General features: G+C 42.9%; 1 protein-coding gene across 1 annotated transcript in view; it reads left to right on the top strand.

Annotated features, from left to right (window-relative positions):
* The first annotated feature begins 459 nt into the window (after positions 1-459).
* The window catches only part of LOC126355316 (solute carrier family 22 member 7-like), a 167,632-nt gene continuing 148,724 nt past the window's right edge, over positions 460-19,367 (top strand). The window contains exon 1 of the mRNA XM_050005609.1: positions 460-537. Coding sequence (XP_049861566.1) covers positions 460-537 — 78 coding nt within the window. The remainder of the gene's footprint in view (positions 538-19,367) is intronic.

The raw sequence follows: 19,367 nt of genomic DNA, 5'->3' as shown, positions 1-19,367 counted from the left end.
TGTTCCAACAGGACAATGCACGTCCGCATGTATCCCGTGCCACCCAACGTGGACTCCACGCCGCTCTTCACGAGAGGCCCGGGGATGGGTTTGGTGAAGTTGTGTGCTTACTACACACAGTTTATATTTGGAAGAATTTCTGATTTACTTATTGGTAGGCTTGGAAGATCACTCCTACCTCACGAATATTGTTTTGTAAATTTTGAAGAAAGACTTAAGTTTGAATAAAAACGCTGTAACTCACACCCTGAAATTTTCCTATCCGCGGACGGCAAATACATTAGTATCCTTCGCTTTGTGCGTCAGTGAACAGACACAAAACAGTGAAGAGACGGTTGCCCGGTCACTACACGCAGCAGTTATGTGAACCGTGAGGGCAGGCAAACGTTTACAAGATGCACAGCACAGGGAGAGACCAATCACAGTGCAATATGTGAGGCGCGCTGGTCACCGGTCAGCATGCAGGCGACAGCTATTGAGGCGATCCCAGACCGCAGGGCGCTGCCCACGGAGGACCAGCGGCGGACGAAGAGCGCAGTAGAAAAGTGGAGGTCGCAGTAGGGGGCAGCTGGATGCCACTGCCAGTAGCGGGCTCACGCCCACGCCACCAGACTGGATTGCACCTAGGCATGTGCGAGGATCTGACCAAACTTGTTTGACGAGGTGGCTCGTTAATTACCATGTTCCACAGATCATACGCTTACTATCTATGTCATAGGTGGTTTGTTTACATTGGGATAAATAATTTTGTCCAATATTTACCTCTTTAGAAAATTATCTTTTTCATTTTTATCAAAAAAGTGATATTTTTAAATTATTTGTGGTGGCTAGTTAAAACTTTCCTCTCACTACATCATCCACTCCAACAGTCAGACAAACACACAAACTAACACGCGACCAATCTTCACGACCCCAGCCAACACTCAATCCCACTGAACCTGCAGAGACAGAAAACGCAACTTTAAGCAGCAGGATAAGGATATTGTCGGCCACGACGTTAAGGTGTTTACTGCACTTGCTGTCAAATCTATTGCTCAGACATCCGTCACATTGAGAGCGCCTTCTGGCCGCAAAAGCGTGGAGGGCTGGCTCACAGACGTGCCCTCTGCAGACGACAAATCGCTCGAGAAGCTATTTCGACCAGAGATTCTACTAACGAAAGTGAATTGTCGCTATGAAAACGTGCTCGCACGCCACGAAAATAAGTGCCGTATTTTTCAATTAACATTGAAAGTATGATGCGTAGATGAAGACTGTTAAATAATCTGAAAAAAGATAAAGAGCTTCCATTCCATTTGGCTAAATGATAAAAATATCATCCAGTCATCTCAGACAACCTGTGTGCGTTATCTTCTAAATCTTACATAAATGTTTGGTGACAGCAGAAGAGATAGTACTCACCTTAGCCACAGCGTCAGTTTGTTCAATAAATTTATCATTAAATAAAATATATGTCAGGTCAATAAATGGTGCTACAACTCAGTAATTTCATCATTCAAAAGCTGATCTGTTAGCAACGACTCCTCCAAAGGTAACTGAGTAAAAAGTGTAATAACATCAAAATCGTCTTAGAGATCACTGGTTCCAATTTATATAAACGTCAGGCTTTAAATATCAGTAGAGCTGGATGTATGGTGTTCACATTTCCTCATATGAGGGATAAGAACAGAAGCACGATATTTGGCCAAATAATAAGCAGGAGTGCCCAAACTGTTGACGATCGAATGTATGAGAGTTCCATGTTTATGGATCTTGGGTAAACCATGCTACCTGGGTGTCGCCCTATATAAAGGTTTTCAATGGTCTCCTCAGGTAAGGAGTGGCTTTTTGTAAGTGATTTATTTTTGTAAGTGAGATGATGTTTCGCTTTACCCGGTCTGTAGGATGACTTCGTCGTTTACGATACACATAATCCTCAAATAGAAAGATCATTTTTACCAAATGATATTCCCGAAAGAGAAGAAATGTGACACTTCCTTAATTAGCAGGAAGAACTATAAGATGCTCATGTACTCTCAATACCCAAACGGTCTTCCTTTCACCAGAAAAAATATTATTCCATTGTGGCACTGCTCGACCAAAATTATCAGATATTCCCTGTCTAATTTCATCTTGGAAGTGAAGAATGGACGATAAATAGTATAGACAAGAAGAGAATAGAAGCTTTCGAAATGTGGTGCTACAGAAGAATGCTGAAGATTAGATGGGAAATCACGTAACTAATGAGGAGGTATTGAACGGAATTGGGGAGAAGAGGGGTTGTGGCACAACTTGACTAGAGGAAGGGATCGGTTGGTAGTACATGTTCTGAGGCATCAAGGGATCACCAATTTGGTACTGGAGGGCAGCGTGGAGGGTGAAAATCGCAGAGGGAGAGCAAGAGATGAATACACTAAGAAGGTTCAGAAGGATGTAGGTTGCAGTAGGTACTGGGAGATGAAGAAACTTGCACAGGATAGAGTACCATGGAGAGCTGCATCAAACCAGCCTCAGGACTGAAGACCATAACAAACAACAATTCTACCTTCAGTAAAGCGAGCGATGGCCTGACCCACAGCACTAATAAAATCAATAGCAGGCAGGTTCCTCGGTGGGGGGACAAAATTCCAGCCTTTCTCCAAATGCGCGTGAACCGAGTTTGGAAGAGATTTGTGGAGATAGTAAACAAACGCCTGTGTCAGCCAGTACGACAGCGAGTGGAATCACATAATCACCTAAACGTACACTACACCCAGAAAACCTTATACAGCGTGTTATTTTTGCATATAATACCAAGGTTTGGTGGCCGCATATTGGGGTCGCGGGAGGCTGGGAGGTCTTATCGTTGTAATGTGCGCGACATAGGTCGTAAGTATACCATTATACCCCGTTGCTGGCACTAATCAAAAAATGAGAGCATGCGTGGACGTCATGGAGGATGTGGAAGTCTGACACGCCTCACAAGGGGGAAAATACGGCGGATGGCCCACCAGAAGCCGAAAGATCCAACGGAAAGTCCGTGGAGGGAGCTGTCTTGCCGTCTATGCGACATTCCGTAAGTGGTATTAACACTATCAAGCGGTTGCATGACGCAGGATTCTCCGAACGGTGGCCGTTAGGACACTTGCCGCTCACGCCCCAACAGCGTCACTCCCACCCCTTCAGGTGTCGGCAACTTCGGACACGGGCGGTGCACAATGGCAGCAGTGGGTGGTCTTTATTAACGAGCGCCGCTCCCGCTCTGAAGGCGACGACCAAACGTTCCGCGTCTGGAGGTGCAGCGAAGAGCAGCTCATAGAGCGGTTAGTTGTGTACCAGCAAACGCCCCACCAGACGGTGTTCTGGTGTCCTTTCCCTGGTCCTAACGGCTTCTATCTCAGATCCACGGCACGTGCGAAAGGTCTTGGCGCTGGTGGCCGTGGTGTTTGTAAACGTTCTATCCCATGCCCAATTTCAACAGGACAACACTCGTCCACGTACAGCTACAACCTTCCCATCATGCCTTGCTACTGTGGATACTCTGCCACGGTCAGTTGCATTGTCTTGGCTCTCCCAGATCGAGAATGTGTGGGGTGCCATCAGGTCTCGTCGTCCACCAAACAATCTGCGGGAACTGAGAGCTCAGGACGAAGCAAAATGGGATGGAGTATCACAGTACTATGTTCGTGACCTATACTACTCCATGTCGCTACGTCCGAACTCCTTCAGTTCATTATCCAGAGTGTTCCAATGCCATACTAACAAGTACGATTTGTGAAACTGAGCGCAGTACATATTGCTCCTTCCAAGTTGAAAGTGTAATCATTTCGTACGTGTAGTACTATTTATGTTCCTGCAATAACAATCGAGTCTGCCTTGTCCATCTGGTAGGAACTCTGGAAGCAACGATAGCTCAGGTATACATGCCAACTTTGCCAGCTGAAGGTAATTACAGAGGAAGTATATGAAGGTATTGAAAGGATAGTACAGTACACAAATGGCGATCAAAATCTAATAGTTATGGGGGACTGGAATTTAGTTGTAGTGGAAGGAGCAGAAGAAATGGTTACAGAGGAGAATAAGGACTTGGGGCAAGGAACGAGAGATGAGAGAGACTGTTTGAATTCTGTTATAAATTTATGCTAGTAGTAGCGAATATTCTGTTCAAGAACCAGAGGACAGGAAATTCTTCAGGAAGGCCAGGTGGCACGGAAAGATTTGAGCTAGATGACATCATGGTCAGACAGAGATTCCGTAGACAAATGCTGGATTGTAGGGCGTACCTGGGAGCATACACTTAGGTGCCAATGTAGTAGCGATGAAAAGTAGTTTGAAGTTCAAGAGTTCAGTCATGAGGAATCAGTACCCAAAGAAGTGGGATACAGAAGACCTAAGGAATGACTAGATACGATTAAAGTTCTCGAAGGCTATAGATGTTACTGAGTAAAGTGAAGTGCTGGCACACCAGCTGGGAACGATAGAGCAGAGACGTCTGTGACACTGTTAAAAAAATTGTGAGAGCAGGCAGAGGGAAGCTCACGAAGGTTTCGTTGGAGAGCCTAAGAATTTTTCGGAAAGTGATCATTCAGTAGTCTCTCTGGGAAGTTTTCGTTCAAAGGTGGACAGTGGAAAGTTTCCTCTGACCAAGAATCGACACCTTGGTGGTGATAGACGCCTTTCGACATGTTCTCCGTATTCCTCCTAACAGGGGAATAACCACTGGTAAAACTATTTCCTGTTTTAGTCCACCAATGACGCCGGTGTGTGATAACGCCCCTACATTTTACTTCTAGGGAGTTCCACAAATTTTGGATTGGCAATGTGAAATGCACGTCACTACAATTCCCTACTACCCACAACCCTCGTTTGCAGAGTGAGTCAATCATAAATTAAAATCTCTACTGATCATGTTCCACAGAACATATGTCTTTGCTATGAAATGGGCGGTCCATGAGACCGACAAGACCATTCCGTCATGTTTATGTAAGGGGAATATGAATTATACGTTTCCGGAGATCACTGAGGCTGAAAGATTAAAACAACTGGTCTAGGGCACTCAGTGACCTTCGACTTCCACTCTGGAGAGAGGCTCCACATTATTATCAGACGAGACAATCTGCCTCGTTGGATTCACAGATTTACTTTGGATCAAAGTTCTAATGACCAAAGTAAGGCTGGTTAAAAGGAGCAAGGGAAACCAATTCCGAATATTGTTGGTTATTATTAAATTTTCAAGGTCATTACAGCTATCACTTTTAGGGCGTAAAGCACGGCCGAGGGAAAGATACAAGGAGTTCATTTAAAACTAACTAAAGATGGAAGAACTCAGACGTAAAACGCGTCTATACTGATGACCTCCCCCAGGCATCATATTAGGATGGGGAGGCTGAGCCACGCATTGGCTCCTATCAATACCTGATGAGACAAAAATCGTGTTGCTGAACAAGGAACGTTGGTATTCGACGCTGCTCTGTAAGAGACGCTTGAAGAGGAATACTGTAAATTCAATGCTGCACAACAGGGGACAGAGGAGTGATGATAGCCGGGTTTTCCCCAACAGCTTTTGTTTGCTACGCTGCCTGCTGTGAAAGAACAACACAGGCGCCTCGCACCGCAGCGGAGGACTCGTACCAGATGCTTGTCGGGGTGTGGTGCATCGTGAGGAGTGATGTCATCGAGCAGTTTCGTGCCACAGAGCGTTGCGACGCTTGCATTGAAGATTTCTGCCAGGCAGGGCTTGAAACTGGGAGGCAGGTTGCGGAGATATACTCGCTGGTGATTTACAGCACTCTCAGCTGTGCAGCAGGATTGTGTTGAATCATGTGGCCCTTCATTTGTTAATGTGGCCTAGTGCTTTCTCTTCTGTAGGAGGGCTGTTTCAATTTTACGGTCCCTATCTGCGTTTTCCGATGTTACAAGTATTTCATTTGAACACAAACTGGCTTTCTTGCATGAAATCAGTTCATAACCTGTTTACTCTCTAGAGGTCTATTAATGTAAAAAACGAGTAAACTAGGCATTGAAGTTACATGAATTGATGGTATTTATGTCTTCGGATTTTCAAGTATAGTTTACTTCCATGTTCAGTTTAACTAGTAATTATTCTTGACACACGTTTCGTGTTTTGACACCCATTGAGTGGTTATGTTTTTCACGGACTGAATTGTATAGCGTATGTGTAACATTCGTCTCTTGATGCCGTAGTTAATGAGCCCATTGGGGATGGTTGATTTCGTAGCTAGTAAAGCAAACATAATATCTGTTCAGAGCCGAGTTTCTTTAGTGTCTTAACTAGGTACTCTTGCTACAGAGGAGCTCATTAAAACTTGCTATTACATTTAAAACCTGCCATCTATGAATGGTGCCGTTGAACAAGTATTTTAAAGATATGAGTGAAGTACCTTGCTTTGTTCTTTATTACAAAAGTGCTGAGGTAATTTTAACAGCATTGTTAAATTTCCACACTTAATGGTCGTGCTATTTAAAACCATTTTCTTTGAATTGCAATGTGATTTTGTTTCACAATGCTTTGTTTAAACTGTATTAAAATAACTGGAATATGTCTCTATAGAGACTGTGCCAAATGTTCTGTGTGAAGACCTCTGGAAAAGAAGCAATATTGTTTGAAGACCTTACTCTACTGTCGCTCACTACCTGTACTCCGTACAGACACAGTTGCTACGGTCGTAATCATCCGTCAGTAAATCATACACCCTATGCATTGTTAGCTTATCATCCAGTCGCATTGTTATCTTATCATTCAGTCACCTAAAAGAACATGTCAAACTTGTAGCTATCTACTCCCTGGAACCTTGCAGTTGTCTGAAGAGATAAAGTCGCCTTGCGTTAGTTACTTAAGGTATGCCTACGAGTCGTCCCGCAGTCGTTCATCTCTGATATGTCTTTCACTTCGGCAACTGGGGGTGGTTCTCTCTGCGTCGAGCAGCACGAGATGGAGGTACGAACAAACATCAATATCCATACGACTATTATAACGCAAAAGCAACTCTGTCTGTTACGATTTGACGACTAAACAGCCCAGCCCATTTCTATGAAGTTTTGTGCATAGTTAGCGTGAACCCAGTGAGAGAAGACAGACTACTTTATAAAGTGTTCAGTACAAGATATTTACTGCTTTGAAGAATATTGCGCCAATTAGGGATAAATATGTACGTTTTGAAAATTCCATTTTAGCTGTGGAATTTGAACTTAATGATTTTGGTAAAACTTCTTTTATTTATATGTTCTACGCAGAATGATTCGACATAAAGAGCACAATGCTTATACGGTGCCTGCCGTGTTTAAACCATGTTTCCATAGTAATATTACTAAATGGGAACTTATCGTTCTATGTCATGTTTTCACAATTAACCCGCTTAATTCTTCTCGATGAAAATATGTATGGAGATAGATTGAAACATCAGAAAGAACTTAGGCTAGATTGTAAAGTAAAGGAGAAGAAATCGATCCCCACTAGAATGAGGTTTGGAACGGAACATCTTCTTTAAATCACTGAACTTAATCTATGCTAAAATGTTGTTAAGTTTCTTGCATAATGCACACATTATGTAATGTGTAGCTGCTTCAATAACACGATGATAACGGACCGCTGCTACCTCACTGCCCCGCCTCCCTTCACCCACACCATGAGATATGCTTACAATAGCAGGATGAGAGGAGCTGATGTTATTGCAATGCAATAGCTAATTTACTCACCATCACTCATCATAACGAAACTAGATATGTAAGAGCAAAGCGGGTACCAGATTGTAGTAGTATAACTATAAGGACGAAAACATTGCAGAATTTGTTGATGGTCTGAGGGTACATAAGGTGGAAATTTGCTACTTTTACCTCTGTGTCGACAGATATACATAAATATTTGACTCGTCAGTTTTTAGTTCATGGTGGAGGTTGCATCGTACCGTTGTTGATAACTTCATTACCTACTCTGTTTGTTTATTGAACGAGGAATGAGTGACTCCGTAATACGTGTGTAAGCGATATAATCCCTCGTATCTTTTACTCACGATCCCTACAGCAAATATACGTTGTTGACAGACTAATTGTAGCACATTCACAATGAACACGTGCTTTTGAGTTCTTTCAACGTCTTTTTCTGGGGCTTCTCCACAGAAGAGAACAATATTCTAGAAGTGGTTTCACTAGCTTCATTGATGCAATTTTCTTTACAGATCCAACATAAATTCCAAGAAAACGTACGTAGAAGTGGAACTCATTCATTTTTTGCCCTAATATTGATTTACCGTTTTCATTTCATTTCATATCACTTCCTAGTAATAAATGAGACAAGCTCAAACGGTTCACCACATAATTATACCGTTCACTCTCTTTCTCATAGGCGTTATGTTACAGTTATCCCCCTTCATAAAGAGCTGCCATTAGTTAAATAAGGTGCAACTTCTGTCGAAGTCATTCCGAAATTCCTTACGACGGCGATATTTTCCGGTACACAACACAATTGTCACCGGTACCACGTATTATACTCATATGCAAGAGTACGATGTGCTTACATTGTGCACGGAAACAAAACTATGTGTAAATGAATACAAGGATAGAATCTATGATTGCTGCTACTCCAAGCAATTCTATGGTCTACTCGGAGAATATATAATCGACCTTTGTCATCTGTCGTATGGATTGAGCATGCATGACTGTCTGAATGGCTAGCACTTTTGCTCACTAACCTGAATTACAGGGTGAACACTAATAAAACCAACAAGCTGCGAATCGAGTAAGAAAGGTTCTCTGAACATTTGTGGAGAAATCCATAGTTGCCACAGTAGATGGCGCCTAACTACAACAGTTCTTCTGACCACGTGCCGTGTGTTCAATTTGTGTTATCGGCTATGTCACTGACACACCGTACTGCATGCTGCAGAATGGTCCGGTATTCACTTCGTGAACAAGCCGAGGTGGAGTACGGCCAAGCAGATGGAAACGATCGAGAGGCAGCATGGCTATACCAAGACAAGTACGCTCGCAGATGCCGAACACATCGCACAACACTTCAAGTCTTTTTGGAGTTTGCGTGTTAATGAATAATTTCAGACAAACGAACATGCAGGAAGGTGGTGGACTGCATCCACATTATTTTGAAACGAATTCTAGTACAAACTCCAGACGAATAGCCACCAACATGGTGTAAGCTAAAGTACGATTATGTGTATCCAGCGTGACAACTGCAACTATCCATATCACCGGCAATCCCATGCAGGCCACACTGAACATTTGTTGTCACGTGGATGCGATGCAAATCCCTACTGTGTTCCTCGACGATTTCTTGTTGTTGTTGAATGAACACATCCAATTGAAAACACATGTTCGTGGGGACTTTCTTCTCTGTTTCCAGTCAGGAATCCGTCAGTGCAGTTTTTCGTACTTATTAATGTATAAGGTATACAGCAATAACGTTAAACATAATCTGACAGGCAGCAAGATGTATTGGAGTGTACATTCCACTTTTCACCTCGCCAAGCTATAATCCATGTGGCCAATGGTCTTGTCGCAGTGGTCAATCAGGTTCGCGTCAGATCACTGAAAATAAGCGATCTCGGGGTTGGTTAGCACTTGGATGGGTGACCGACTGTCCGTCGAGCGCTGTTGGCAAGCCCAGCTGAGAAGTTATTTTGTAGAAAAACAGCTGCTCCGGTCTCGATAACTGATAAGACCAGGAGAGCGGTGGTATGACTGCTCGCCCCTCCATACTTATATCCAGTTATCGGCTGAGGATGACACGGTGATGGAACGGTAAAACTGGACCTTCTGCTGCGTATTGAGACGGAGTTGATATAGCATGTAAAAATAGGCAGTTTTGTAGAAACTTGTGCTTACTGAAGCTTTTTTTTGACATTGACCATCGTGTCTGCTGAAGGCAGAATGCCGGAATACTGATTAAAGCTCGTGGTTGAAACTATGTCCAGTTTAGAAATTGAACACAATGGTCTGTAGGCAGACGGATCTTTAGACTGGAAGTTCATAAGTAACACAGGAATTAAAAGAACTCGTGAAGCTTCAATGAAATTTATGACAATTTTGACCCAATCCAAAACAAGTGAGTACAGTTGTCCCGGTGTGGACCTTGTGATGTACAAGCGGTCCATTGTAGAAAGAATTGAACAGTCTGAAACTCTAGATACATCAGAAAATCTGAATATTTTTAAATAAACGAGAGTACGATATAGTCAGTATACCTATCGTACGGATAAACTAATGAAAAATCAATGCTGTACAATGCTCATTGATAGCTCACTGGACAAATGATGTTGTGTCGGAACATGAGCAAAGGCTCATTTAATGTCCTGGAAATTCTACAGGCATATTCATGCCTAGCTGCAAAATGCTGCTCTCACACTTGTCATACATAATTTTAGGTCGTTGCGTGAATGGCTATCAGAAAATAACTTCAAAAGAAGCTACCATAATAGTAGTCAATTACAACAGCGTGGAAGGGCGAGCCAAGAATTCCATCGAACCAGACAGACTCTCAGAAATCTGACTATAAACATTTAGCTAGAGGAGGTTAGCGACTGATTCGATTAGGCGCACCTACATACCATGCGGCCCTAGCAGGCTCCAAAGCGTACTGAACGACGTGTTGGCGACATCCTGTCCCAGTGGGAGCCCCAATACTGTATTATTTGCTATCGCTCTGTAGGGATAATATGGAACAGTAGCTGATGTCACCTTCTGTCCGAGCGCGACTTATGTGATTCGATTACAAACGTAAAATCCGCTGCTCTCTTTCCAGGGATGGTGCCTAACCATCTAACCGTCTATGTGGTACAAAGGAACAAAAAATCGTGTTAGTAGCACACAAGAAATTGTCTTAAAAGTCTAGTAAAACCTTTGTCCATTTCCTACAGCTTTTCCAGAAAAAATACAGTTATTTCGGGACAATGTTATGGACAAGTAGAGACAGGATTTTGGCCCGTATTAGACCTGTGTCAGCATTCTGCACAGAGGACTGGGAAAATTCATTAAATAAGATCAAGACGCTACGGGATGCATGTCTCACCACCTTCCCCAACACAGGTGCTCTCATGTAAGCAATCGATTCGTGTTACACACCACTGCGCTTGTTGACATCCTGAGTATGAATCGCCAACACAGACGATGGTGGTGTTTGGTTTGTGGGACGCTCAACTGCGCGGTCATCAGCGTCCTTACAAAGTCCCATTTTTTACAGAGTCCAATTTAGCCACTGTCACTATTAATGATGAGGATGGTGGTGAAATGATGAGGACAACACAAATACCTAGTCTCTGGACAGAGGAAATCCCCAACTTGTCCGGGAATCGAACGCAGGACCCCGTGATCCAGAAGCAGCAACTCTAGCCATTAGAGCATGAGCTGCAGCCCCAACACATATGCAACTAAGGCCTGTGAACTGGAGCCATTGTAGTTCCCTGACCGTCGACAATTTTCGAGTGACCTGTGCTGACGTTTCAGCAACTCAGATAACGTTAGGATGTACAGGAGATATCCTGTCGCTCAACTAAGCGTTTTTCAGTTAATTTATCACGAAGCAGAAAGTGGGGACAGCTGTACGAATTTATCGAGGACGCTTCCCACACTTCGCACGATCGATATTAGTTTCTGTCGACCAAAGGATTATCTCAACGTAATTATCTGGTTTTACTCGATTATTTTCAGTTCATTCGTAACTAAGTACAGTAGCTATCTTTATCTTTTTACATTCAATTCTGTATGCGAAATATATTGTCTATTCTGATATGCTTTCATTTTGTTATGAAATAAAATCACCATGGAATACAACTTATGACTTCGTATTTAATTCGCGTACATTGTGAGATACTGACTGGTTACTGCCCTGCGCAGAAGACAGAGGCCCATTTCACGAAAAACATACTTTGGAAGCTGAGAAAAAAATTCTGGGCAGCATCACGAAAATCCCACGCAGCGTCATCACCCGCCAAGTGGGTGCCCCGGACACGGGTTCATCGCACTTTGAAAGAGAATTGTCTGTGGCTTTACCACTTTCAATGCACGCAACCGTTAGAAGAGACTAATTTCCATCCGCAACGAGGATTCTCACAGTGGTTTTGTTGGAAAGTGCACTGCAGGATTTTGTAAGCATAATACTCATCATAGATGAAGCATGTTTCACTCTCACTGGAATGACTAATTTCCATAACATGCTCACATACTATTAGCCTCAAATAGTAACATCACATTTCCAGAACCGCCTTTCCCAACATGTATGGGGTGATATAGTCGATGATTACATTACTGCGCCCCGTCTTTACCTGCACGAATGACTTGTCACATCTAACGAACTTTCTAGATCTTACATTGTTATCACCTTTGTTACAAAATATTACGTTATCTGTGTATCATAACATGGATTCCCATACTATGATCAAAGATTATGAAGATTTTTGAATAGACGATTTCCAGGGCGATGGATAGGACGCTATGGTCCACTTTGACGGCCAGCACTCAGTCGTCATTTACGTCCAGTGAATTTTTACTTTTGGGGCCATACGAAGGAATTTATTTGTACTCATCAAGTAAATAAACAATGGACAAACTTACGCAGAGAATTTTCGATGTAGCCAGAACTTCCAAGACTCCTGTGTATGTGTGAACTAGAGCGATGAAATTGGATTCGCCGTAAATTCGGATCGAACATTTGTTGTAGTATTGCCGTAAGAAGAAACAAAGTAATGTTGGTTTCATTTTCGTTACGGTACTGTTTTACTAAAGGAAAATAACCTCAATTCAATTTTGTGATACTGTTGTAAAAATAGAAAAATGTTGATAGTAGTTAATGCACAATGAATTACGTGGTATTTGGTTGATTTTCGAACAAGGATGAAGATCCCTTCGGCCACCACTTAACCGCTCTACCCCTCATGAAAGATAAATGACAAACAAGTATACGTATTTGTAGTTCTGAGAAAAATTGCATCATACACATGAAAATTGAGTTTGTTACATAAGACTTAAAATTAATAGGCTACGGTAACTGACACTGTAACAGATCCTTTATTATCACACCTAGTAGATACGTCTATACTTGATGCGAAGTGTCAGACATCTGTATAACACGTTTAAGATTCAGAACCCGTGGAATAAAGGCTAATTTGAACGTTGACATTTCAACGAACAACTTTTACAGTTTTATAGTGCTGATGAACCTGTCTGATAAATCTTATGTTGAAAAATAGTGAGCCTACTGATCTACGTCACCCGTACGTTACTATCGTTTCCATGGAATATTTGCCGCAAAGTGAAGCGTGCTGCCTTTAGTTAAGAACATGATATTTTCGGGGCTTAGATTGAGTTTTACGATCCTGAACCACATGCACATCACTGCCTATTACTCTGTGCAGCCCTCCTACTACAGTTTCAGCTGACAAGAGTGACGTGTACCTTTTCAGTCACACATACACCGATCAGCCAAAGTAGTATGATCTTGGATACATCGTAGTGGCTACTGGAGCACGTGACGCGGTAACAAAACTATGTAAGATGAGCAGAGAAGGACAGGGGTCACACTAGAGAGGTTGCAAATGGGGAAATTCATTGAGATAAACGATTTTGACGAAGGGAAATTGTTATTACGCAGCCTTGTGAGTATCTCTAGAACGGCAAAGGTGGTCGAATGTTCAACTGCTACCATCGTAAGCATCTACGGAAAGAGGTAGAAGGACAGTGAAACTACCACTATGCAAAAAATGTTTGGACGTCCACGACTCTTCACTGAACAAGGGGTTCGGGAGCATATCTGCTCTGAAAAGCAGGATGAATGCTGATCTTTGGTATCTCTACCTAAAGAGCACAATACTGGTGCACGCAGAAGTGAATCGGAGCACATCATTCATCGTACATTGGTGAACAAGGAGCTGTGGAGCAAGCCACTCCTATGTGTTCATATGTTGACCCCAGGACGTCGTCAGCTACGATTGCAGTAGGCACGGGACCATCGGCATTTGACCGTCGATCAGCGGAAACCTGACGACTCTTAGGCTGAATAACATTTTTGCTGCTCTAGGTCGATGGTTGTCTCAACGAACACCATCATCGATGTGAACGGCTGCTCGAAACGTGCAACGCGCTACAGACGGAGGCTGGTTGGAGCAGTATCATGCTACGTGAGACATTCTGCAACACTTGCGTGGGACCTGTGTAGGAGTAATCAAAGACACGCTGACAGCTGCGGAGCATCTGGTGTCTTCTACGACGGCTACGTCATCTTTCAGCAGCATAATCGTCGTGTCTCGGAGCGAAAAAGTGCTACAGTGGATTGAGCAGCGTTATACTGAAATCACGTTGATGTCTCAGTGACCCAGTTTGCCTGATTTAAATCCTATGGAATCCATCTCGGTCGGTATCTGGTGCCATTACCTCGTCAGCAAATCAGTGGCTCGTTATTTACGCGAATTATATGGCATTTGCGTAGACATCTAATGTCAAATACCTACACGAATCTATCAACAAACTGTCGGATACCTGATACGCTGAATCAGTGACGTATTTAGTTACCACGACTGACCATAAAGCTATTAAGCAAGTGGTCATCATATTTTGGGTCATCAGAGTAGCGTCCGCACCCAGTAGCTGAGTGCTCAGCGCGACAGAATGTCAAACCCAAGGGCCCGTGTTCGATTCCTGGTTGGGTCGGAGATTTTCTCCGCTCAGGGACTGGGTGATGTGCTGTCCTAATAATCATCATTTCATCCCCAGTTACGCGCATGTCGCCGAAGTGGCGTCAAATCGAAAGACTTGCACCCGGTGAAAGGTCTACCCAACGGGAGTCCATAGTTACACGTCATTTATCAGAGTAGCTGTTAGTTGCGCAAGCGTATGTCGATGATTATGAACTACGAAATTTGCCAGTTCTGTCTCGTGTTCTGTGAAAGATATAACCATAAATCCATCACAATCATGTGCCTTGTTCGCTTTCAGTTGTTTTATTGTCTTTCACTACTGGGTGCTGATATCGGTATTGCTAGATTCAGAGTCTATGAGGTGGTCGAATATTAGTATTATACTATCGTCTTGCGTGTATATTTTTTTAAAGGTGGATTCTGAGACATATACTTTCTGTCACGTGTGTTTAGTTTCAACGTCAGACCGATCCACGAGAGATTAAAGGAACGTTTTAATCCCATTTATTGACTTCACATACAACCTGAAATTCTTAGAATTTCTTGACTGTCCAAATTATTGTAGAGTTCGTGCCTGACACGTTTCACAGAGGAATGAGTTGCTATCAACTTTCCTTCTGTCAGCATTACTACAATGTCTCTTATAGCAAGAGTATAGTAGACACTGTTTTCAAATCATTGTACTAACCGCACCACGGAATCCGTGTTGTTGTTCACCGTCTTTTATTAATCTACATGGAACTCACTTATCCACGGTGTGACGTATACCGTCTCTCCACTTTCAGCATAGTTTTTCTGAATTTACCAAATCTGTAATAGATATTGCTATTTATGTAAAATAGTTTGATTATGAATCTCTGTCATTTCGACCAAACACAAATAACCATTTAGCTTTTTTGATCATCTTTCTCTCTCTCGCAATCATTGTTCCTATGAAAGCATTATTGTCGTTGATTTATCTCTCTTTGATGACTGTCTCGAAATGGACGGGTCTCTTGGTATCTGGCAAGTATAGGATATTTTTTGCACTCATTGGTTGTCGGAAACGTTGTTCAAGGCAGCTGATGAACATGACTCTATACAGATGACGTCAGCACAATTTTCCAATTCATTAACGCACAAGATAAAGTTATCACCACCTGCTGTCGTACGCTCAGGGTATTTCAGTGTTCATGTGACTGCAAAGGTGTCTCTAGAAACACACACTCATTAACCCAAGTCAACTTAAGTCCACGAGCCACGGTATTAATAATAATAATAATAATAATAATAATAATAATGGCGTGTGAGGAGGGCCTCCCGTCGGGTAGACCGATCGCCAGGTGCAAGTCTTTCAATTTGACGCCACTGGGCGGAGAAAACCTCCGACCCAGCCTGGAATCGATCCCCGGCCCTTAGAATTAACTTTCTGTGACGCTGAGCACTCAGCTGCTTGGGGCGGACGCTATTCCGATGACCCAAAATATGATGACCACCTGCTTAGTAGCTTTATAGTCAGTCTTGGTAATTAAATACGTCACTGATTCAGCGTATCAGGTATCCGACAGTTTGTTGATAGATTCGTGTAAGTATGTGACATTAGATGTCTACGCACATGACATGTAATTCGCATAAATAACGAGCCGCTGATTTGCTGACGAGGTAATAGCGCCAGATACCGACCGAGATGGATTCCATAGGATTTAAAACAGGCAAACTGGGTCACTGAGACATCAATGTGATTTCACTATAATGCTGCTCAATCCACTGTAGAACCCGGGCTCTTAAGATTTACGGTCCGTCGCGCTGACCACTCAGCTACCCGGTGCGGGCACGAACCTCGGTGACTCTCGTGCTTATTTATCCTCAATCAAACCTCACTAGAATTAACGCTTCTCCTCGTCGGAGCTAATATGTTTCATATAATTAAAATCTTTCTTGGTGTAGCTTTGTGACATCTTATAAAATACTTAAACAGCTAAAATAGTAAAACAAATCGACGTTTCATCGTTGTTACAGTGGTCGTGCTCACGAAAAAGACTAATTTGCTGATGAGCAGGTGCTTTATTATAACAATAACCGTGTTATTAGACTGCCGACAATACATATTTTGTACTTTACACAAGTGCATTGGTGGGTGTTAGAAGAGAGATACACAGAGAGAGACAAGGGATCGCTGGCAGTTAGTAACCAGCAACGAATCAACGAGAAGTTTAGTACTTCTTCTTGTTGTTTTGTTGTATCCGTGGCTTCGGAAAATGTTAATTACCTTTTCTCAATTCTCTTTTGGTACAGTGTTCATCACTGATGCATTGGGTTCGAGAGGTCAGCGTGAGATACACTGAAAACCTCTGGGCTGGATGGTGGCGGGTAGGTTTCCTGTAGGCATTTTGTCCCACATTTCCACTAGAAGTTCTCCAGGATTTTGCGAACAGGAATGGAATTGCACACTTACTTTTCGTTCAAGAGCGAACTGGACTTCTTAGGAAAGCTGTTAATATGTTGGGGCAGCTCTGCTTGTGCAAGTAAATAGAGGAAGTGTCATCCACATATCGCAGCCAACAGCGTTGATGGAACCGCGCGGAGCTGAACGCAGTTGAGCCGGCCTCTGTGGGCGAGCGGTTCTAGTCGCCTTAGTCCGGAACAGCGCTGCGTCGGCGGTCGCAGGTTATAATAATGCCTCGGGCATAGATGAGTGTGATGACCTTAGGTTAATTAGGTTTAAGCAGTTCTAAGTGAAGGGGACTGATGACCTCAAATGTTAAGTCCCATAGTGCCTAGAGCCATTTGAACCATTTTAAGCCAATTGACTCAATGCTTGCTTGAAGATGTCACATGTAATTGGAGAGAGGCGGGATCACATTTGTACACCACTGTTTGCACATTTATGTAGAACGTCAGGTGAAAAAACTATAAGCGTAACAGCACCGAATGAAATATATCAGGTGGTGGTCGTTCTTGAATGATGTCGATTGTATCATGAAAGAGCAGACAAATATATCAATCTACTGTACATGCTACTCTTGCATAAGTGAAATGAAATAAGTAGAAACCTACGCACACGATTCGTTGTGTCCCATTTCGGATCGTAATTAACTAATACACACTTCTCCGGATTTCAGCTATGTGCGTAGGCCCCTTTGAAGATAGACTTGAGGGGTCAGCTTTCGTTATGGATCTTTGGTGGCTAGGAAACTATTGGAGACATTGCGACTGGGGTGAGGAGTCTACTACTGTCATGAACTTTGCTGGAGTTCTGGATTAAGATTCGCGTATACTTTAAAATTTTAGCCTTTCGATCCCTCCCACAATACGATAAATAATTTCACCAGATAACAACGTCCCCAAGAAATTTTTCTTCGTAATATGTCCCGAAGTATGAAGAAACACCATGTTGCACTGCATGATTTATAGTTAAGTATGGCTTTACGAGCAGATGGTAAAAGAAATGGACTTAATTATTTAGCAGCCAATAGCGCGGAAACTGTGTCCTTCATGCATTGTCTATAATGCATTTGCTTACTTTGAAGAGACGTTAGTGCAGCCCTTTTCGTCGTATCTTGAGGCTTTGTTTCTCTGTAGCCGTCACCAAAGTTCCGAAAATGAGTCACGCCGCCATGTGTAAACTTATGGAGAGATCAAATCATTTGTACAAATGTGAGTAACACGCCTATGTTGGTTAAAAACGTGGACGACTTTCACAATACACTGCAATCACGTCGCTTCTTGTGTATCTCAGTGAAAAATTCAAAGTAAACTAATGCTTTATCTGCATAAAGGACAAGGGGTCTCTGTACCCGGATGTGGAAGAACTAAGGCCAGTTCATTTACAGTGTCTGTGTAATGCCGATCACGCTCTCAAATAGTAGGCTGTACTTAGACTGATGAAATTAGAAGAAAACTTACGATAGTAAATTAAAATGAGAAAACGAGGACCAGCTCCCTTGTTCGCATGCGTAGAATTACTGCTATCACTAATTCCTTACCGAAAGAGCTGGTGAGGTGCCGCAGTGGCTAGCACACTGGACTCGCATTCAGGAAGACGACGGTTCATTCCGCGTTCGCCCATCCTGATTTAGGTTTTTCGTGATTTACCTACATCGCTCCAGGCAAATGGCGGAATGATTCCTTTTAAAGTGCACGGCCGACTGCCTTCCCCGTCCTTGCCTAATCCGATGAGATCGATGACCTCTCTGTCTGGTCTCCTCCAACCAAACAACCCAACCCCAATAAAACTAATTCCTTCAGAGCAATATCCCCTCGATAGTTCAGGACTGACATGCTACTTTAGCTTCAGAGAAGGATAGAAGAAGATGTGGAGCACCCCTAAACTTGTGAAGGATTGCCATACGGGAAGCCTCAGGTAATATGGATGAGGCATTCAACTTTTGCAGAAATCTTGAATGGCCGTGATACAGCTGAGAGTAGAAACGTGCCGATATCATTGACATGTACTCTTCACATCAGAAACCCTTGTAAAGGTGTGGTGGAGTAACCTGAACTGAAGATAGTCATGTAATATATATCATAAAAAAATGGTAGATACCCCCACTTCTGGGTAAGTAATCTCGGCTGGACGCATGAAGTAATAGCTAGGGTAAGGGTGTCATAAATCCATTGAATCCTCTCCTGAGGTAAGCTGGCCCTTAGTTATTGCAACTCCCTTTGATATGCTGTCGACTGATCCTGGGACGAAGATAGCGTGTGAGCTCGTCTCAGAGATGTTCTGTCGGGGAAACATCTGATCTTGTTGGCCGTTGGAGCACCTCATAA

Source organism: Schistocerca gregaria, chromosome 3 (genome assembly GCF_023897955.1).
Source record: "Schistocerca gregaria isolate iqSchGreg1 chromosome 3, iqSchGreg1.2, whole genome shotgun sequence".
Taxonomy (NCBI): domain Eukaryota; kingdom Metazoa; phylum Arthropoda; class Insecta; order Orthoptera; family Acrididae; genus Schistocerca; species Schistocerca gregaria.
The sequence above is the reverse complement of the archived record's forward strand: the minus strand, read 5'-3'. Positions and strand labels throughout refer to the sequence as shown.